At 43.1% G+C, this 22,323-nt stretch overlaps 1 protein-coding gene and 1 long non-coding RNA gene across 3 annotated transcripts; one reads left to right on the top strand and one right to left on the bottom strand.

The window, feature by feature from the left end:
• Positions 1 to 1,107: 1,107 nt before the first annotated feature.
• On the bottom strand, positions 1,108 to 22,230 carry LOC131737563 (uncharacterized). The gene is made up of 4 exons (XR_009329215.1): positions 21,934 to 22,230; positions 7,658 to 7,924; positions 3,276 to 3,455; positions 1,108 to 2,122 (listed from the first exon to the last, which is right to left on the bottom strand). It is a non-coding gene; the product is annotated as an uncharacterized LOC131737563 (long non-coding RNA).
• LOC117415861 (beta-parvin) lies at positions 3,344 to 21,206 on the top strand. 2 transcript variants are annotated; one of them, XM_034026745.3, is made up of 13 exons: positions 3,344 to 3,484; positions 10,834 to 10,923; positions 12,423 to 12,493; positions 12,819 to 12,921; positions 14,443 to 14,583; positions 14,914 to 15,029; positions 15,455 to 15,513; positions 16,183 to 16,202; positions 16,429 to 16,490; positions 18,143 to 18,211; positions 18,566 to 18,667; positions 18,849 to 18,921; positions 19,224 to 21,206. In XM_034026745.3, exons 1-13 carry the CDS (start codon positions 3,364 to 3,366, stop codon positions 19,298 to 19,300), a joined length of 1,104 nt encoding a protein of 367 aa, XP_033882636.1. In that variant the 5' UTR covers positions 3,344 to 3,363; the 3' UTR covers positions 19,301 to 21,206. The 2 variants fall into 2 exon arrangements, with proteins under 2 accessions (XP_033882636.1, XP_033882635.1); XM_034026744.3 differs by lacking the exon at positions 3,344 to 3,484 and adding an exon at positions 7,785 to 7,952.
• Positions 22,231 to 22,323: the final 93 nt, after the last annotated feature.

Here is a 22,323-nt window from a genome sequence, read left to right as displayed (position 1 = left end):
CACAATCACCTCGCACACCATCACACAGTCACCACACAATCACCTCGCACACCACTACACAGTCACCACACAATCTCCTCGCACACCACTACACAGTCACCACACAATCACTTCGCACACCACTACACAGTCACCACACAATCACCATACAGTCACCTCGCACACCACACACCACCACACAGTTACCACACAATCACCTCGCACACCACCACACAGTCACCACACAATCACCTGGCACAACACCACAGTCACCACACAATCACCTCACACACCACCACACAATCACCTCGCACACCACCACACAGTCACCACACAATCACCACACAATCACCTCACACACCACCACACAGTCACCACACAATCACCTCGCACACCACCACACAGTCACCACACAATCACCTCACACACCACCACACAATCACCACACAATCACCTGGCACACCACCACAGTCACCACACAATCACCTCACACACCACCACACAGTCACCACACAATCACCTCGCACACCACCACACAGTCACCACACAATCACCACACAATCACCTCACACACCACCACACAGTCACCACACAATCACCTCGCACACCACCACACAGTCACCACACAATCACCACACAATCACCTCACACACCACCACACAGTCACCACACAATCACCTCACACACCACCACACAGTCACCTCGCACACCACCACACAGTCACCACACAATCACCTCGCACACCACCACACAGTCACCACACAGTCACCATGCACATTGCATGTTTTGGGAAATGGGCTAATTGTATTTAGAAGAATGTGTAGCAATCAGGTTGAGAAAGTTTCTTGTATTTTCTGTAAAATATGATTTTACTATAAAATAAAATTACTACAAATCTGAAGTTTATTGTTCTTTATTTTCACTAATTGTGAAAAAATCATGTGTTGAATGAACCTGTCCTAATAAACACATAATCAGCAGCTGTGTAAAAGTGAAAGCAGAAGATCAGGAAGCAGTCTGGACGAGAGCAGCCTTTCTGTTCAGCAAGTCCAGGGGTTCAGTCCACATTCTCCCAGGTGAGTCACTACCTGCAATAGCAGCAGTCTGGACCAGAGCAGCCTTGTGAGAGGGAGAGGGAGAGGAGCAAGGCCAGATTCCTGTGAATTGCATATCCCGTGTGCCAAACAGTTTGATGCATTTACCCAGAATAAGGAACTGTGGCAGACGGCTTGTGTGGTGACGTACCCAGACCCGGAAGCAGGTCTGGCTCCAGCTGCTTTAGGATGGGGGGCCAGTAGACCTCTTAGAGGGGCCACCATTTAGACACATACCTTTAAACATAGTCATTTTTTGTTGCACTAATAATATAGGCTTATAGGTAATTCCTTATGCAGCAAAGGAAATGCACCTGCATATCCATGCAGAGGTTTACAGACAGCAGTACAGTCGGCATCTTTGTTGAGTTTTTTAAACAACATAGGTTTAGTTACAACAATTTCATTGGCCATGTCACTTTTGTCAACAACAGCTATCATCTGCAGAGGCTCTAGCATGGTAGCATCAAGAAATGTACCAGATTGGGGTACAAGGCAGGACAAAGACTTCATTAAATCCAGATTCTTCTGAGAAAATCTGTGTCCATCTCTGACATTGCTCTATCTAGAATGTTTAACATAGGTCTCTTTAATGTCAGACTGCAGTCAGATTTAGCAGTATTAGCAGAGTCTGAATGTCCTAGTGTTGAGAACAACAGAATCAGCTAGCTGCTTACTTGTGGTTCTCTGTCTCTTTGTAGGATGCACATCTACAGCTACACTATAGTGTTCATCCCAGAAATCTTCATCTTGACAGAGGTTTTTTAATGCATCTACTGATGCATTTATCACCTCACCTGCCCGGAAGCTGAGGGGTTGAAAGTGCTGGGGCTGTTTTTATTCAAACAAAAATAATTAAACAAAAACAATGCTCACAGAGAAATTTAAAAGAGTAATCAAAAACAACTCTTGAACACCCAAACAAATACCATGCCGGTCTGCCCAGCACGAGTAGCAATTGCTTTCTTTCGTCTTACCTTCACCTTCGTCTTTTTGCGCTCGCTCGCTCACGTTCCTCCTCCTTGAACACCTACCCCGATCAGCAAATGCTGTAGGTTTTTCATACATGTGCCCATCTCCAGATTAGTAATAAATCAATCAATCTGGAGAAGGTCACATTCTGCATGAGTTTTTAATATCTGCGTGGTCGACAGCAACTCTTAATGAATTCGCTGACGACCATGTATTCGCATGAGATGTCTGGCAGAGACGACCTGCTACCATCGCCTCTGCCAGACCACATCCAAACCAAACAATGCATTTCCTTTTTAAAATCATAATACACTATTTACAATGTGATTTACATACAATACAGTTATTTACAAGCAGGGCTCTGTCTACCCTGCCACACGAACATACATTTTCAAAAGAAATGTACTTCACAATTGTATGCAATCACCATGTATACAATTAAATGTATTACATTGTATATGTTACTGGTACTTGCATACGCTGGTTAATTGCATAAAGCTGTTACAGTAGGCACCTGGGCTATGTAATTAACAAGAATCTACTGTAACTCCACATGATGTGCTTCTGGTGTTATTTAAAGTTCGATTTCAGAGCTACTTGCATGAATGCTCTATTAATAAATTCAGGATATATATTAAACATTTCACCAGCCTAATTGTTTATGCAGAAACCTAGCCATGGTTCAGGAAGTTAAACAGAACATTAATTATAAACACATAATATGAATGATTTAATAAGTAATCCCTAAATGTCTTTTTTTTTATATAATAAATTACCGTGCTGTCAACTTGCTGAGCACACTGCTACAGTTTTGAACTTAAACAAAATTGCAAGACAGGGGCGATTTAACAATTTTACTGTTTCTGACCAGGACAAAAAACAAACAAACAAAAACACTGGGAGAACCGCGCTGAAATGAGGTCGAATGAACACAAAGTGTTCCGACCCGTAAGGGACTATTAGTATTGTTTGTTTTATTATTGAAAAGCACTTATTTAAATTGCTTGCGCGATTCATTTGAATCACCTGAGGTGACTCCCCGTTCAGTGTCGTGAGTTTTGCATGGGGTCCCTGTCCACCGTTTCCAGGCAGACATCCCATCCGTCGGCTGGCGCTGTGAGGAAAGCGGGGTGCTTTGTTCCCTGTGCCATATAGGAAAGCAATCTTTCTTTTTTTTTTCTACGTCGTTTTTCCCTGTTCTTTAAATGACTTTACGTGTATTTGTCTTACCTTTGTGGTGTGCTGCCGCTCAGGGAGGCTGCTCCTTTACAAAACGGATTTCGTGTTGTTGTTTTGGTTGGGTTGAAACGAGAATAGCATGTCTAGTTCGACTCCAATACGATCACCGACCGTGCAGTCTAACAGCAAGATGAAAAAGGAGGAGTCGTTCCTGGGCAAGTTGGGAGGCACCTTAGTGAGGAAGAAAAAGTACAAAGAAGGTCAGTTTGATGTGTCAAATACTACGAACACGACTACAAATACATTTGAAATGAATTAAGAAGGATGCTGTTCTACTACTATGAGAACGGGATCAAGTTATTTCATGATAAACTGTATGCTGATGTCAGTTCGTGAAGAAACGTGAAGTAAATACGATTCATTCATTTGAATTAAAGTGTGTACAGAATACAGTTGGTGTAGTTATCGGTTTACGCTATTGTATCTGCTATGACATGTTCTAGTAGATACTCGGGGTTTAGTGAATGGGGGTGAATTTTTTTTGGGTGGGGGGTATTTTATAATGTATATCTGTAATGCACTACAGCACAATTAGGATATGTAACGCATATTAAAATTCTGACTTATCGATCGTAATATTCTGCCTGGAATACACATTTTCTTCAGCCTGTTTGCGGATTCATTCGTTCATCTGTAATTGCTATGCCGGTGCATACAAGTTGTTTTGAGATAGACATTTGAGACAGTCTGTACCTCACGGTATGGATTTTGTTGTTCACGTTGTATGCATCACGTACTCTTGCTCGAGTTTGCGTTTTTAATTCGAGTTGACACATCAGTCGATTTTCAAACTCAAACATCGGGTCTTGCTACAGTTTTTATTCGCGACTCTAACGTCCCAGACTGTGTTTGTGATAGCAGCTGCTGTAACGTGGTGGTATGCGTCTCACTGCTGTATATGCCAGTAGAGGGAGGCGGAGAGTGTGTGCCAGACTAGCAATTACAAAGGAATGTCACCGCAGTTATTTTTCCACCGCTGCATCAGGGCTGATTACAGGAGCTGTCCATGCGTTAGCTTGCCGTCTGAAATACTGCCCCAAATAAGCAAATCGGTTCACTGTATTGTCGGTTAATGCGACTGCCAAATCCCTAGAAATGTTAAAAAAAACAAACAAAAAAAATAACCAACTGCACTTTAGCAATATGAAATATTGTGGGTTTCAGGGATGGCAATAAGACTCCCCATTGCATAGCAGTTTTATCCATTACTTGTTTTTACTACAACTTCAATAAGACACACCCAAACGTGTCACCTGTACACACTGGGGCTAATAAAGCTCATAGTGAAACCTGGAATGGGTGAAGCTGCTATGCAATGGGAGACTTCTTTCCATCTCTGAACTGCAAACAGTACTTAATTGCTGCTGTTTCAGTTGTGATAACAATACAACACATACATTCCAAAACTAATAATAATAATAATAATAATAATAATACATACAAGCTGTTTATTTCCGTTTTGGTAACTTTATTGGGTGTGTGTTTCCTTTCTGAAACACAATGATTTGGAGTTTGTCATTGAGAATCCAGCCCTGTGTCTCTTTGTTTGCTGTCGATACTGTGCAATGCTTCCTGGAATCGTATCTGTTTATCAACAGCAGTTACATGGAAGAAGACAGAGGGTCTTTGGTTACATTGCAATCTGACCACACCCATTCCTTCCTGATTCTTATTGTACTGCACTGTGCATTCTTTATGAAACACAGTGTGGGGCGTCTGGATAGCAACACTGTGAATCCCATTGAAATTGAAATGCAGACTATTGGATGATTGTTTACAGTGTCATTTCCAGCAATTACGGGTTTGCAGGATTCATACTTCAATTTAGAAATGTATTAACTTTCAAACTGTATTTTTGGGAGGGAGACTGGTAACTGACCCCTCCATAGTATTCGATTCCTTCGTACCCCTCCGCCTCCCCCAGCCGCACCCTCGCAGTGAGGTTAAACGCTCAAGGCAGGTGGATTCTGTTTATGCTGGCAGCTTCTCATCCTAATTTAAACTGTCTGCATTACATTGCTATGATTAAACTGTAAAATTCAAGTCAAGCAGGCAACTGTTTCGAACCAAAGCCTTAAGTGTTATAACACTGACCCATTTGTTTAACCTACCAGTTTGTTTCTACCTACACAGATCATGCAGCCATTTGCACACAATATGTTAAATACAAATGAATTCATTAATGTGAACAACCCATGTTACAGCAACAAGTGCAAAACATCTCTGTGTTATAATCGCATATTTCAGCAAATCGAATATTTACATTTTAGATTTGCTGTCGACTTCCAGCAGTTCTAAGATTTTTTTTTTTTTTTTTTCACTGTTCAGTTTGTATTAGTAGCATCTATTTCCACTGCTAAACTAAAGATGCTGTTAGACGTTCTGCAGCACAGGCATGATTGCATTCTTTACAGTAATTAGGTGGGGAGTGTAACAAGGGCAGCATTCAACAAGGAACTGTTGGCAAACATCGTTAAGTTTCTGTAATGCAAGTGTGTTGTACTTGTAAACAGGGTCAGAGGGACAGCTTTTGCATTCAATGGAAGCTTGTTTATAGTACTGTTTAAACCTTTAATTCAATACAGCAGCTGTGTGCTTCATGCAGTTTAGTTTACAATGTATGCTGACTGGTGCTTTTAAGTTAGGGTTTTAAAAAGTCACCGGGATGTGATGTCTCTGGTTGTATCGGACAGACTCGTCACTTACTGTAGTGCTGGTCTTACATGTCTGTTAGACAGAGAGGGTGAGTGGACAGCCAGAAATAACTAGGGTTACATTTAAAGACATTGATCTCCCTTCTGCAGCGACTTTATTTATTTCTGGGCTGCAGTAAATCATCGCGGTTACCTAAATGGGGATAAGTAGCTTTACTGGATAAATAAATGGGACCAGTGCTTGGAACACATTATCCAGTTTACAATTGTTTTAAATTAACATGGCATTGATTTTACAATGAATTATCCCAGAAACACATGGGAAATAACTGCATGCAAACACAGTGTCTAATATTGAGACTCCATTGATTAATCTAATTGGAATTGTCAGTAGACATTTTGCTGTCGGCTCCCAATACAAGCAATGCTTACAAAATGCTGGTTTGTGAAATATTGTATTGGGGTTAGAAACTTCCAGAAGTCCTGCACCCAGTTCTGGGTTTCTGAACTCCCCTTGTTAGGTATGTTATTGAAATCTGCAGGTGCCAGGAGTTTGAACAATCAGACCCCTGCTAAATCTGCTCTGGACTGATCACACTTGATCACCTGCGTCTGTAGGTTGACTGTTACAGTAGGAGTTGTTCATGCAACTGTAAGGGAAGCAACGCTATGTTTAAAAGGGGTTGCTCAAACTCCTGGCTACTGAATCATTTAAATGATATACTTAATTGATGGTAGTTTGCAAACCCAGGACTGGGTGCAGAGCTAGTGTGAGTTTCTAACCCTGTTGTATGTACAGTAAAGTACGCTACCATAAGTTCTTCCGTTTAATGTTAAAAGTAAAACATCCAATCTCGGGGTACAGGCTTGTCATAAAAAAAAGTTCAAATTCAGATTTAAGACATAGGGAAGCACTGTTGCTTCAGAACTATAGCAATGTGTCTAGGAGTAAAATCTTACTGGAATCGAAGCAGAAGACGGGCAGTAAGGCTGAGAATCGTACTTTGTGTCTCAGCTGGGATCCATACCATGCCTCGCTCGCATCCTCCTTCACCAGAGCACCAGGCAATGGTACGGATCCCTTCACTGGCACCCAGGCTATGGTATCTGCTTCTTGTAGAATGAAGCAGCCGCCCTCCTCATCGGAAGAGAAAGTCTACGTCTCATTGCCCGGCTGACAGCTCTTGGAATGAACACAACAGCACCATCAGAAAACTACCCAACTGGAGCTTCTTTACATCGTTAAACCGCAAGATATTATAACTGAAGAAGTTTCACGTATCTTTAAGCACCCTGACAGAGGCTATAGAGTGCATTGCCCTATACTGTAGTATGACTTTTCAAGGCCCAATTAAGAGGCTTTTTGTGACTAAGCTTGCGGTATATTAGGAAAGAACACATATCAAATAACTTTGTTTTTTCTGTCCACCGCTAAGCAACACCTGAAGCACCCTTACCTTTTCATTCATTATTTGAAATGCTAAACCTCACCCCAAGCCTGATCAAGACTTGAAGCCAAAGTTCTGAGTGAGCACTGTAAGTTACAGTACATAGTCACAACAAGTGCTGCCCTGAAGTCATTTCCAAATACATTTTGAAAGCAATGAAAGATGAAAAGAAACTGGATTCATTCATTTGTTTTTTCCTGCAACACATGAAGTATGTAAGCAAGTATTTAAAAAATAAATAAATAAAAAACAAAGCTAGAACCACACATACCACTGCAGCTCGGAGAACACATCTGCTGGCTCAGCCGGTGGTCGTCCCCAGTGCTTCTGCGTTCAAGCTCCTCAGGTATTTGCTGGTGGTGTGTCTCCTGTTCCCTCTCCTGAACTGTGTGGTGTAACTGGACCGGTGCTGTGACACAAATAGCACGTGATGACTGGCCAGCATGCCACGTACACTCCAGCTGCCACCTGGTTTACAGCACCAGAGCCCCTGTCACATTCACTGCTGGAGATCTGCACCAGAGACATGGCAGGCCTGCTGTGTGGGACCAAAAGGAAGAAGCAAGGTACTGTGGGTTAGAGTAACCAGGCAAGACCATGTGGAATGTGGTGGAACTCCTGCAGTATATGCAACACTGTAGCAGGGTCTTTTATATTTACAGGACTCATGCCATCGTCACCACCTCCTGTTCTACCCGATCTCTTCAAAGGTTGCATATTTTGGGTGTGCTATTTACAGAAGGTGCCAGTGGAGTTACCTTTTACAATCCACTGTAACTAGTGAAAATGGGAAACACCTTCTAAATCGTTTTGTTTGTTGAAAAAGCAAAATGTGGCAAAGTCATAGGCATTCATAACTAAGGTTTTGTGGACTACTAAATCTTACCTTAGGTATGATGGACCAAGATAAGTGCTAATTGGAATGGTTTGGAATGGCATTAATGTTAGGTTCTAAGCTAGGAGGTTTCTGGGTAGGTTCACGGCTGTGTGTTGTTGTGGGCGAGTCACATGGACTTTCACTGCCTCAGACCCATTAAGCTGTGACACAGGAAGCCAGCCTAAACGACACACTCCATCTCGGCTGGGCTGCTGGTAAGGTCGTTTACATTCATCAGTAATTAGATGCTTAATGACTGTTTCCCTGGGAACAGTCCGGATTAGCTAAATGAAAAGATTTCCATGGTTACGCTGGGTTTGTACTTTATGTGCAGAAGCTAAAGGGTGTTGTGTTGATTTATTAGTTTAATTTATTAGTTCAGTGTCTTACTGTAGCGGAACACTCTGATTGGCACTATTCTTTCAGTGTCTTACTGTAGCGGAACACTCTGATTGGCACTATTCTTTCAGTGTCTTACTGTAGCGGAACACTCTGATTGGCACTTCTTTCAGTGTCTTACTGTAGCGGAACACTCTGATTGGCACTTCTTTCAGTGTCTTACTGTAGAGGAACACTCTGATTGACACTATTCTTTGACTACTTACAGGACTGTACCTTGGTTATTTTTGGTAAAGTAGTACAAGATTAATGCCATTTCAGTTCTGCGTAACCAGCAAAATGTGTGTGTTATTGAGTTCATTATTGGGTTAAAAATCTCGCTAATGACGATAGTTAGTAAAGTTCTTTGAGAATCTAGCCCCTAACGTTTCCTCATCACTACCTCTTATGGGAGGGTTGCCGCTCTGATGGTGCAGTTGGGCTGCTGATGAGTTGTATTGAGGTTCATGAGAGCTGCTGGTTTTTTTGATCTTCAGCTTTATAAGTTGGAGGTGGCAGTGGAGCTGTCTCTATACAGCACGTTTGAACCAGAATAACAGAGAGGGGAAGAACCAAATGCAGTAAATATTGTCTAGCTTTGTACATGGATTATAAAGTATGCACAGACAATTGCTGTAAATGCAACAACTAAAGCATACAAGATAAAAAAGCTTTTGATATTGGTCATAATGGTGAGGAGATTTAAATTCACTGGCCATGCTAATAATGGACTTAAATAACCAAGCTGTTTTAAAACTGCTCTGTGAGGGTGGGGTTGAAATGAGTGACACGTACAGTTGGGTATTTCGATTGTTGAATCTTCATGATGCTTTAACTGTAGATGCTAGCCAGAGCCAGTCAGTGAGATTGGTACCCAAGCTGAGCGTGGCTGCTTGTCTCGCAAGCTCTTCATGGACAGCTGTTTGGAAACGGTGTCAAACGCAGTCTTGTCTTTGTGCAAGCCAGGAATCTTTGTATTCAATGTGAGTGTGGTCAGCTTTGTTTACTGCTCTGCTGGCTCATTGCAGTTCATTGAATGGTGTACAGTTCCAATGTGATATACTTCAGACGTTTGTCTCGCAGGTTAGATAGTGCAGATGATCTACCACATAACATGCACTGTGCTGTACTAGCTGTACACAGGATGCTGGATTTTTTGCTTGTTGGCACACGTTCCCTATATGGAAATGTTAAACACATTCAATACTAAAGTTTAAATTCAAGGGAAATTACAGTAGCACCCCTAGTAGAAGTGATTTGTACACTTCGAATGTTTACATTAGATATTTGTTTTGTTCAGTTCGCTATGGCTTTGTAATTGCCTTGAATTACTTTGTGGGTGTTGTCTTTATTGGAGTTGCTTTGGTTGAAGTACAGGACCACTGTTTGGGTGGCGGGGTGTGATTAATACTGCTGAATAATAATGCAATACAGTCTCATGTCTATGAATGAGTACAGGGTTTGTAAGCAGAAGTGGATGCCTCATCACACAGAGAGAGAGTATCCGTGTTTCAATGTTACCCTTTAAAGCCTTAGTAATGTTTAAACTGTAAATGAACATAAAAGTTGAATCAAAGTTGAATCATTTGCAGTATATTCATTCATTGCGAAAACAAGTGTAAAGTGTGAAATAATAAATACAAAAGCAAAATAGGTGACTATAAATACTACACCTACTTTTTCATAGAAATCATGTAACAGTTTAAATGGTTGACAATTTACACAAAAGGATTCCATGTATACTCAGGATCCCAAGCTGAAATATGAGCCGGTCAGCTTGGTGGATTGACCCCACTGTCTTGGGGTCAAGGTTAGGAATAGGGTTTTAATTACCCACTAGGATCCCCAAGCTGGTGATGCATGTTTCTCTTTGTGATTTGGTTTACAAAGAGCATGCATGGAATAGATGCATGGAAGGGGTAACATTGAAAACACAAGCGACCATAAAAAGCAATTGGATTCTGCCCTGTTAAATGAGATCTCTTTATGCGAATGGTGTGCTGAGAATGAACCAGCCTTGATGAGCTGAACAGCCTCTTCTCGTTCAAGAACTTCTTGTATGTTCTTATTTAGGTACAGCAGGTGGAGAAGGAGTGGGTTATAATCTGGACATACAAGTTAATACATGCAAAGACAAGGTGATAAAATCAATGCCTTCTGAGTTGTATCTTTTGTTTCCCCTCCTTGTTTAGTGAGCGACCTGCACGAAGAGGGAAAGAATGCCATCAACTCTCCTCTCCAGCCCTCCAGCATAGACATCCACCCGGAGGACACCATGCTCGGTACATTCAGCTGTCATCTCCCCTCGGTACCCTCCTTTAAAACGCTTCACGCAGCCAAAAACACATGCATGGGCTGGGGCTGCGAGATGATGGGTTCAGGGGGCCGCAGCGCATACAAACATGTTCCCTCCCAAGTGACCCTGACAAAGCACTGTTCCCCAGACCCGGGGGTCGGGTTAATTTACACAAACGTTTCCAGGCAGGTTTGTGTTGCATTTGCAGTCAGACGGTGTACAACAGTCCAGTAACTACAGAGGGGATGACGTAGAGCAATGACACTGAACACAATGAAAGCAGTAGCACTTCAACCAGTACACCCGAACAAGCTCTCTCACTAAAGGGATCAAAAGCAACATTTCAGGAGGGGGGCCTCAGTCAGGGTGGCGGGGGGGTGGGGGAATCTCAAGAAAGTTTGGGAGCCCTGTTTTACAGTACGTGTAAATCTTTAATTTCACTCAGCAGTCTCTTCTCCCTCTTAGTCAGAGTCCCTGGAACAAATGAATTTCAGTATCATCTTAGACTTTCTGTCCCCTTCGGTCAGCACATTTATATCTGTACCATGTTAAGTTTCCTATCTGTGCTCTACTTGGCACACATGGCAGGGCAGCTTCACGTACCCCACAGAGTTCACAGAAACAATCCCATTCAATTACCAGGAAAGCATAATGTGTTCTTGAAGGTACTGCAGTGCACTGTACTGTATGGGTACCTCTAGTATAGGTTCAAGTCTGGGTGTATTCAGTTACTGTTTGTATTTAGTGCCATTTAGGGCTAGAGTAAGGCCTCCTGCTTCCCAAACACGCAGCGGGATTTGATCATCATGTCAAGCACTGTGTTGAACTGAAAATCCCTGTGCAACAAAATAACATTTCAGATTGACACTGTCATGTGTGCCTTCATGTGAAAGAGAAGTTCATGAACTGTGTGCATAAGGGAGGAAGGGAGGGGAGGGGAGGGGTGGGGTGGCAGCGTGCTTCACTCCCTGTCCTGTGTCTTCCTGTCTGAATCACTTGATGGCTCTCCAGGGATTGTTTCTAGTTTGCATACTCTTTTTCAGTTCTCTCTATTGCTACTGAAGCAGTTTAAACTGGTTCAGTATTGTTGTAATATTTATTGCCATATTTCAATGAATTCAAATAATTCCGCTGACCTGTGGACTTAAAAATAAATAAAATAAAAGCATTTTCATAATTAAAGTTATTTAACAAAAATCATGAATCCCCCAATGGAGGATGCTTTCTTCAAGTGAACTAAATTCCTGTCTGAGTCATGCCTTTAAATGTTACAAATATAGAGAGACTTATATATTTAAATATATTTTAATAACTAGCTGAAAGTCTCAATATCTTCCGCAAAGCCTATAGTACTGGATGCACACTTCTGTAACGAGTTTGTAAAATAGGAACAGCCCCTTGATCAGCTGATACAATGTGTCACCCGCATGGTCAGGAGTTCACTTCATCTCAGCTTGTCTCTCAAACCCGGTGTCTTTCTTACAGAAGAGAACGCAGAAAGAAGTATGATTGACCCCACCTCAAAAGAAGATCCCAAGTTTAAAGAACTGCTTCGGGTAACATGTCTTTATTTACTTATTTACTTATTATGTATTTTATTTATTTTCTTGTCTTCAGTTCTCTGTAATCCATAGTAATTACTATAACTTGTATTTAAGATTCTGTCTATCTGTCTATCTGTTTATCTGTCTCTGTCTGTCTGCCAGTCATAGGACTGAGCTGGCATAATATGAATTTTGTCTATTTCCAAACCTGATCTAAATGTATTGTCTACTGTTTTGTGAAACTTTGCACTTGATGGAATAAAGTAAAATCCTGTATATAATGTACAGCGTATGACACATGCTGTCTGACGCTCGCTTGCATTATTACTGTGTCAAGGTTTTGATTGACTGGATTAATAACGAGCTGGAGGAAGACAGAATCATCGTGAAGGACCTGGAGGAGGATCTGTATGATGGACAGGTGTTGCAGAAGCTGTTTGGTGAGTGCAGTAGAAGGGAGTGGAGCAGCACTAGGTGTTTGGTGAGTGCAGTAGAAGGGAGTGGAGCAGCACTAGGTGTTTGGTGAGTGCAGTAGAAGGGAGTGGAGCAGCACTGGGTGTTTGGTGAGTGCAGTGGAAGGGAGTGGAGCAGCACTAGGTGTTTGGTGAGTGCAGTAGAAGGGAGTGGAGCAGCACTAGGTGTTTGGTGAGTGCAGTAGAAGGGAGTGGAGCAGCACTAGGTGTTTGGTGAGTGCAGTAGAAGGGAGTGGAGCAGCACTAGGTGTTTGGTGAGTGCAGTGGCAGGGAGTGGAGCAGCACTAGGTGTTTGGTGAGTGCAGTAGAAGGGAATGGAGCAGCACTAGGTGTTTGGTGAGTGCAGTAGAAGGGAGTGGAGCAGCACTAGGTGTTTGGTGAGTGCAGTGGAAGGGAGTGGAGCAGCACTAGGTGTTTGGTGAGTGCAGTGGCAGGGAGTGGAGCAGCACTAGGTGTTTGGTGAGTGCAGTGGAAGGGAGTGGAGCAGCACTAGGTGTTTGGTGAGTGCAGTGGCAGGGAGTGGAGCAGCACTAGGTGTTTGGTGAGTGCAGTGGAAGGGAGTGGAGCAGCACTAGGTGTTTGGTGAGTGCAGTGGCAGGGAGTGGAGCAGCACTAGGTGTTTGGTGAGTGCAGTGGAAGGGAGTGGAGCAGCACTAGGTGTTTTAGTGCAGTAGAAGGGAGTGGAGCAGCACTGGGTGTTTGGTGAGTGCAGTGGAAGGGAGTGGAGCAGCACTAGGTGTTTTAGTGCAGTAGAAGGGAGTGGAGCAGCACCAGGGAATGGTGGCTGGAGTCCACTGATGCTGTGGCTCCTTTTTTTAAAGCTGCTACATGGAAATAGTCATTTTTAATGACCATGTAGGCTGCATGTTAAGGAGTAAGCAGCTTCAAACATCATGTAAGTGCTTTTTAAAAAAAAAATATGCATTACTCATAATATATTCTGGTGTTTGCAATAATTGTGAGGGTTCTGTGTTCTATTGCTCCAATATTGAGTTATTATAACTTTTCAGTTAATCTGCCTTCACCTGGCTTTGAATTTGCTTTGAGCTTGTCTGGAGAACCATACAGTAAGTGTAAGGGGAAATGTAAAAATAGACAATTCAAAGCTCCTGGCTTCTCTTGCTAAGAGTATTCAATAAAGTACGCCATTCTTTTTTTCTTTTGCAGCTTCATTTTTTTTATCTATTACTATTATTTTTATTATTACTCTATCCCGTATAAAAGTATACAGTGGTATTTTTGCCACTGTTTTAGCATTTTTCTTACAATGTTTTTCCATTGTTGTACTTTGCATTTCCTGTAGTTTACCCTGGTTTGTCATGTTTCTCAACATGATTTACTGTACTTCACTTTACAGTTACATGCTTTATTGCACTATGCTTGACGTCTGGTAAACCTGTAGAAAGGGGTGTTTATTGTTTCAGGTCTATTTGGCACACTGCACTGACATGCTCAGTGTGTTTGTATTTATTTTGCCTCATCCTGCAGAGAAGCTCTCGGGGTGCAAGCTGAACGTAGCTGAAGTGACCCAGTCGGAAATCGGTCAGAAGCAGAAGCTGCAGACAGTTCTGGAGGCCGTGAACGAGCTGCTGCGTCCCAACGGCTGGTCCATCGAGTGGAGCGTGGATTGTGAGTAGAAGCATGTTGTTGGTTTTTTTTTTTTTTTTTCCTCCTCAAGCAGTTGACAATCATACAGATTACTGAGAAGGGTAGCGGCTCGGTGTGGGGTGGTAGATGGCATGAAGGGTAGCGGCTCGGTGAGGGGTGGTAGATGTCATGAAGCGTAGCGGCTCGGTGAGGGGTGGTAGATGTCATGAATGCGGTTTGTTTTACTGATATACTACAGGCATACAGGACACAAGCTTGCACTCTGATTAGCTCCTAGCAGTCTCTAATTTAAATAAAGCAGTCTCTGAATGCAGTTTCATTCATTGCTTGTTGTGTTTTTTTTTTTCCCAGCTATCCACTGTAAAAACCTGATCTCTATCGTGTACCTCCTGGTGGGTCTGGCCATGCATTTCCAGGCTCCCATCCGACTCCCAGAGCACGTGTCTGTGCAGCTAGTCGTTGTGAAGGTAAGAGAGCGTGTCTGTGCAGCTGGTCCTTGTGAAGGTAAGAGCGCGTGTCTGTGCAGCTGGTCCTTGTGAAGGTAAGAGAGCGTGTCTGTGCAGCTGGTCCTTGTGAAGGTAAGAGCGCGTGTCTGTGCAGCTGGTCCTTGTGAAGGTAAGAGCGCGTGTCTGTGCAGCTGGTCCTTGTGAAGGTAAGAGCGCGTGTCTGTGCAGCTTGTCCTTGTGAAGGTAAGTGTGAGCTCAAGACTGTCCTGCAGCTTAATAAGCCCATGCAGCCCTGTGTCTTCAGACTAACCCAGTTTCAGGATGCCTAATTCAGGGGCATTGCCGGTCCTGGGGGGCCCTTCCATCTGGGTAACGTGGACTGAGGACATCCTTCAGGAGGACAATGAGCAGCTAAAGCTAAATGTTTTTCTTTTGTCCTGATGCAGAAAAGAGAAGGCCTGCTTCAGTCATCGCATGTCACCAAGGAGCTCACCACCACTACAGAGTGAGTCATTTTATTCTTTTTGTTCTTTTTATTTTTTACGTTTTCTTTCATCCTGTTATGCATGAATTTGAAAGGAGTGTGAAGGTAGTGTTCCTGCACGCTAGTGTATTAACTGAGGGATCTTCTGTAAGACACGGCAACACAACCTTTTACCTTTTCACCTTTTCATGAAGCTTTTCTTTTTGAGGAGATCCCTGTTCTATCTGCATTGTACAGTACCTGACACTACATCGCTGTACTAAAAGGGCCTTGCTATGCGCTAGTCTCCCACTAGGTGTGTCTGTTGGGCTGCAGTGAAAAATAAGAATGCCAATGAAAACTACAGTAAAACTGAAGCTGACCTTCACTATGAGTTGCTGCCATCTACTGTTTATACATTATAATACATTAGACTTAAATGCTCTGAGATTCTAACACTTTTACAGAATAGGGAGGTATAGACCTTTCCAAACGGAGCAATGCAAGACTGGAAGGGAGAGAAGACCAATGAAGAGCAGCTTTCACAGACCCTGATTAACACTAATCTTGGACTCTCTTACCTAAGATAACATTAGCTAGTCCAATACCATCTTGCCAGGCATACAACCTACCAATGTGCTTCCAATATTCTTTAACATACGTGCACACTTTATTTCTCTAACAAGAGGTTCTTATTTATTTGTTTTATAGGATGATGATGGGGAGATTTGGTGAGTACTCCATTTCAGTTGAAATCCAGAAACGCTATGCTGTTTTAGATTCAAACTTCAGCCCCAGTGTCCTGTCTGTAACTTCTGACGTGAACTGAGCTTCACCTGCATGGCATTGTTCTGATTCGATTGTTTCAAAGAATTCCCAGGAGCTCAATTAAACAAACTAACATTTTGAAACTGCAGCGGATTTTCTTTTTCCTTATTTCTATGTATCTCTTTTCAGAAAGAGATGCTTTTGATACTCTGCTTGACCATGCTCCTGATAAACTCAGCGTTGTTAAAAAGGTAAAAAAAACATCAATTTGTTATTGAGTGTGTTTAGCAACCCTGTTAGAAACACACTGCAGGGTTACAGCTCTGTTAGAAACGCACTGCGGGGTTACAGCCCTGTTAGAAACGCACTGCGGGGTTACAGCCCTGTTAGAAACGCACCGCGGGGTTACAGCCCTGTTAGAAACGCACCGCGGGGTTACAGCCCTGTTAGAAACGCACCGCGGGGTTACAGCCCTGATAGAAACACACCGCGGGGTTACAGCCCTGTTAGAAACGCACCGCGGGGTTACAGCCCTGTTAGAAACGCACCGCGGGGTTACAGCCCTGTTAGAAACGCACCGCGGAGTTACAGCCCTGTTAGAAACGCACTGCGGGGTTACAGCCCTGTTAGAAACGCACTGCGGGGTTACAGCCTTGTTAGAAACGCACTGCGGGGTTACAGCCCTGTTAGAAACGCACTGCGGGGTTACAGCCCTGTTAGAAACGCACTGCGGGGTTACAGCCCTGTTAGAAACGCACCGCGGGGTTACAGCCCTGTTAGAAACGCACCGCGGGGTTACAGCCCTGTTAGAAACGCACCGCGGGGTTACAGCCCTGTTAGAAACGCACCGCGGGGTTACAGCCCTGTTAGAAACGCACCGCGGGGTTACAGCCCTGTTAGAAACGCACCGCGGGGTTACAGCCCTGTTAGAAACGCACCGCGGGGTTACAGCCCTGTTAGAAACGCACCGCGGGGTTACAGCCCTGTTAGAAACGCACCGCGGGGTTACAGCCCTGTTAGCAACGCACCGCGGGGTTACAGCCCTGTTAGCAACGCACCGCGGGGTTACAGCCCTGTTAGCCACGCACCGCGGGGTTACAGCCCTGTTAGAAACGCACCGCGGGGTTACAGCCCTGTTAGCAACGCACCGCGGGGTTACAGCCCTGTTAGCAACGCACCGCGGGGTTACAGCCCTGTTAGCCACGCACCGCGGGGTTACAGCCCTGTTAGAAACGCACTGCGGGGTTACAGCCCTGTTAGAAACGCACTGCGGGGTTACAGCCCTGTTAGAAACGCACCGCGGGGTTACAGCCCTGTTAGAAACGCACCGCGGGGTTACAGCCCTGTTAGCAACGCACCGCGGGGTTACAGCCCTGTTAGCAACGCACCGCGGGGTTACAGCCCTGTTAGCCACGCACCGCGGGGTTACAGCCCTGTTAGAAACGCACCGCGGGGTTACAGCCCTGTTAGAAACGCACCGCGGGGTTACAGCCCTGTTAGAAACGCACTGCGGGGTTACAGCCCTGTTAGAAACGCACCGCGGGGTTACAGCCCTGTTAGAAACGCACCGCGGGGTTACAGCCCTGTTAGAAACGCACCGCGGGGTTACAGCCCTGTTAGAAACGCACCGCGGGGTTACAGCCCTGTTAGAAACGCACCGCGGGGTTACAGCCCTGTTAGAAACGCACCGCGGGGTTACAGCCCTGTTAGAAACGCACTGCGGGGTTACAGCCCTGTTAGAAACGCACTGCGGGGTTACAGCTTTAACACTGCCTTGCTACTTCCTTTAAAGTGACAGTAAGGAATCGTATGTGCTCCAGTCTGTCTGTTTATCAGTCTGGTTTTCATTTACAGCACATGTACTTTTTCAGCAATGCCCCTTTCTTTCTCTTAACGTTCACAGTCTCTTATTACCTTTGTGAACAAGCACCTAAACAAACTGAACCTGGAGGTGACCGAGCTGGAGACACAGGTGAGACTCCGACATGCGTGATGACTTGTGCAGTTTATTAATGCAACTTCGTTACCGGCTGGAGATCCACACTTGTGCAGTTTATTAATGCAGCTTCATTACTGGCTGGAGATCCACACTTGTGCAGTTTATTAATGCAGCTTCATTACTGGCTGGAGATCCACACTTGTGCAGTTTATTAATGCAGCTTCTTTATTGGCTGTTTTAAAGCTGTATAATGAATTTAGATTACAATTAACAGGAATCTGCTATGCCAGTGTACTATGCAAAAACATGAGTCTGGACTTGAGAGATAGTGCAGTCCCCTGATGCGGGTCTGTGCACATGTAATAGGTAATGAAAGGCTCTGTCTAGTTTGCAGATGGGGTGTATCTGGTTTTGCTGATGGGATTGCTGGAGGATTACTTTGTCCCCCTGCACAACTTCTTTTTGACTCCGGAGAGTGTTGAGCAGAAGGTAAGTCCTGTGCATGCTCTCTTGCAGGGTTAGCACACAGTAGTAATAATTGCTGTATAAAGCAAGGGCTTGATATGATGGGCTTGTTTCCTGGGAATACCGGTACGCACTTTGAAGAGGAGGGGCAGATTGAACTGTTGTCTTATTTAAGTGTTCCTGTAATCGTTTTCTGTGTCTGCAGGTTCTTAATGTTTCCTTTGCCTTTGAGCTGATGCAGGATGGAGGGCTGAAGAAACCTAAAGCACGTCCTGAAGGTACAAGAATATTTAGCGCATCTGTTTAGCGCATCTGATCATTCTGAAATGAACTGAAATGAGTGTTTTATGACGTTTTCGTGTTTTAATTCAGTTGTAATGACATTTTGATCCAGAAGGCGGTGCTCTAACACTATCATTCAGTTCATGTATTGCAGATTAAAAGCTTTAACATCTATAAAGTAACGTTATATTTGTGTTTGTGAATTTGCAATGAAAAACAGTAAATCATAAAAAGGTAAGTGGACGTTAAAAAAAAAAAAACAAAAAAAAAAAAACCTGTTACCATTGTGTTTTTGCAGACGTTGTCAATTTGAATCTCAAATCCACCCTGAGGGTTCTGTATAACCTGTTCACGAACTACAAAAACGCAGAGTAACCACTGGAGGGCGCTGTGTACAGCTACAAATACAACTCTCAGGAAGACCAGCCATCATCTCAGTACTGCTAATGGAGACGAGCATAGCCACACTGGAATACAAGGGTTTGAATGAAGGAGTAGACTCATTTCTAGCTCTTCAATTAAATTAGTAGACTTTGCTTTCTCTCTCTCTCTCTCTCTCTCTTTCTCTCTTTCTCGTGTCTGCTGTATCCTGGCACAGTCATGCAAGCGTGCTAGGACATGAGTTGTACTGTAATTTGTACTATATCTTCTTCTTTTTGTACCTTCTCTATGCAATTGCCTTGGTTTTATTTATGCAAAGGTGTTTTTTGTTGAAAGGAGAGTGCTGAAAATGAACTAAAATGTTCCTGTTTTTTGTACTAATTTGTAGTTTCTTAGTGTTGCATTACTGAAGTGTGCTCATAAGCTTTAGTGAGACAGGAAACATGTGTTTTGTTGCTACATTTAAAACGGATGCCTTCTCACTAACTGCTGCTATAATAGCTTCTCTTAGTTGCTATACATATGAGAATGTGCAGGACTTGCATTAATAAGGTACACCATACTTTTGTAATGTTCGCTGTGTGAGACCAATAACTTTGTTAAGATGAAACTGAAATTTTGCGGTGTAAAATAATTTATCAAACATAATTCAGAAAGCAGTGTTAGATGACCGTATTTATTTAAGGAGCGTAATAATGTGGTAGATTTTAAAATGCGGGTTTGTGTGAAACATTAAACCAGGTGTAGCATATACAGCACTGTAAGCACTATGCGCTTGTGCTTTTCGTGTGTATTAATCGAACGCACATTTAAAAATGCAGTTTGTCTTGTTCATTTCAACATTTGCTTGCTTGTAATATTGACAAGTCTAGTCAGCATTTCTCCAGTGTGCACTGTATGATAATTCAAGACATAACCAAGATTCTTTTAAATTGTGCATGAAGTCCATACTGTGAATGCAGCAAAATAATTGGATTGTTGGTCGCAGCGTGCAAGTTTACTGGAGGTTTTGTTGATTGGAAAAAATGTTCTTTACTGTATTAGGTCCCTTATGAAACCACTTTATTCATACGAAATCGAATCCTTTCTTGAATTATGCTGGATATTTATGGATGTTGAAAGGCTATAAAACCCCTAATGAAAGTTTTTAGCAATATTACTTTTTTTTTTTTTGCATGTTGTTCATCTCGAAGCCTTGATTTGCAATAATAATTCGCAGGAGAAGGTTTATGGTTCAACTTTTCTAGGTAAAGACTATTTGATCATGTGAAGTTTGCTGTGTTTGTCCAAATGCTGATTGCTTTGGATGTGTGCATGGCCTGATGAATTTCCTGTCCATGCAATATCTTCTGCTTCAGTAACCTTCTTTCACTTACTATACTGGTTTTGATCAGGTATGACGTGTGCCAAGTTACACCTCCAAGTTTGAAAAAAAAAAACTTAACAGGGATGAAAAGAAGACTCCCATTGCATAGCAGCTGGATCAATTCCTGGTTCAACTATGAGTTTTTAATAGGACACACCTGAGCTTGTTACCTGTACACTGTGGCTCATCAAGCTCATAGTAAAACCAGGAAAGGGTGAAACTGCTATACAGTAGGATTGTTATTTCCATCCCTGCAATACAAATGTTTGTGTTCAGAAGGCTGGATTTTTAGTTCTGAAACTGTTATGCTGCCAACAACACTGTATTTATATGTCTAAATGAACGTTTTACCAAAACATTGTACCAAAATATCCGACAGAGCCATATGTACAGAGGATGCCAATGCATGCTTGCCTTAATACGTTATTTAAAACATGTTGGCAGATCTGCTGCCAGAGTACGAAAAAAGAATGTGTAAACTAGTGGCTGCCGTGTGTGTGTTTTGTTCTAATAAAAAAGATGTTGTGAAACAAATTGCCTGAGTCATTTTTTTGGAGCATTCTGTTTGGGTGGTTTAAACACTTCTGGGTTGTGTGCTGAATGAGTTGCTGATGCTAGAAGAGCTGTTGTACTATAGCTTGGTTGGTTGCATGAACTGTGCTCGTTAGTGTGGACACTCAGCTAATACATTGCAGGAAAGTGTCTTGCAACAGATGATCTGACAACCAAAGCAGCTCATGGCAGTGAAGTTCGCTCTGCACAGAACTGTGTGTAAAGGTGTTGTTCGAAACCCGGATAGGCGGTGCTATTCTTTCTCTAGGTGATACGAGTCAAGCACTAGTGTTACCCACAAGCCACAAGACCGTGACTTCATCACCAGAAACAAGACAGTGCTGTTTTCATCTTCAACTGCTGTTCAACAAAATACTGACCATTCGCTTGAGCCAAGTTTAACCAGCCGGTACTGTATATTCCCAGACTGACTGAGGCGAGACATTCTAATGCATTGAATCTAGTCGATCGGGAACTACACACTACAAACAACTACAAACAAATGTAGACATTAGAAATGAGATAGATCCGCCTTATGCTAGTGATAAGACCACCAGGCATTCTGGTTGTCTTGGTGCTGTTTCTTTTACAAGTAATATCTTAATATAAAGAAAGTATATAGTGAGTGTTGACACACAAGATTTGGCAGTGAAGAAATATCTTGTCCGCACAGAATGAATTCATTTCTTTGAATTGTTGGTTCACTTACCTTTTTCTGTGAAAAGCAGTCACAGGAGTGCCACAGCCTTCTCTAAACCCAGTTCATGTTTCAAGTAAAATGAGCACCCATTGCGTTCAGGAAGCTGCTGCCTCAGAGTTTGCTGAATGTTCCTCTTTTTAAACATGCTTGTGGTTTTCCTGATGAATCAGCTGAGCGTTGCTACAGGTCTCTTTCTCTCTTTTTGGGGGGGGGGGGGTGCATTGTTACCGATGCATTCTGACTTTACAAAGTCGTCCTAGCTAGACCCATGCCGTGTGTGTGTATAAACTCATCACTAGATCAACTGGCTATGATGCTTCTCATATTGGTCGTTCTGTCTCCTCACCACCTTGCTGCTTCAACACCGTGGTATAGTTCCCTTTCTGTGACAAGTCACAA

This window comes from Acipenser ruthenus, chromosome 7, assembly GCF_902713425.1.
Source record: "Acipenser ruthenus chromosome 7, fAciRut3.2 maternal haplotype, whole genome shotgun sequence".
NCBI classification, from domain to species: domain Eukaryota; kingdom Metazoa; phylum Chordata; class Actinopteri; order Acipenseriformes; family Acipenseridae; genus Acipenser; species Acipenser ruthenus.
This window is presented reverse-complemented; position numbering and strand designations above follow the sequence as displayed.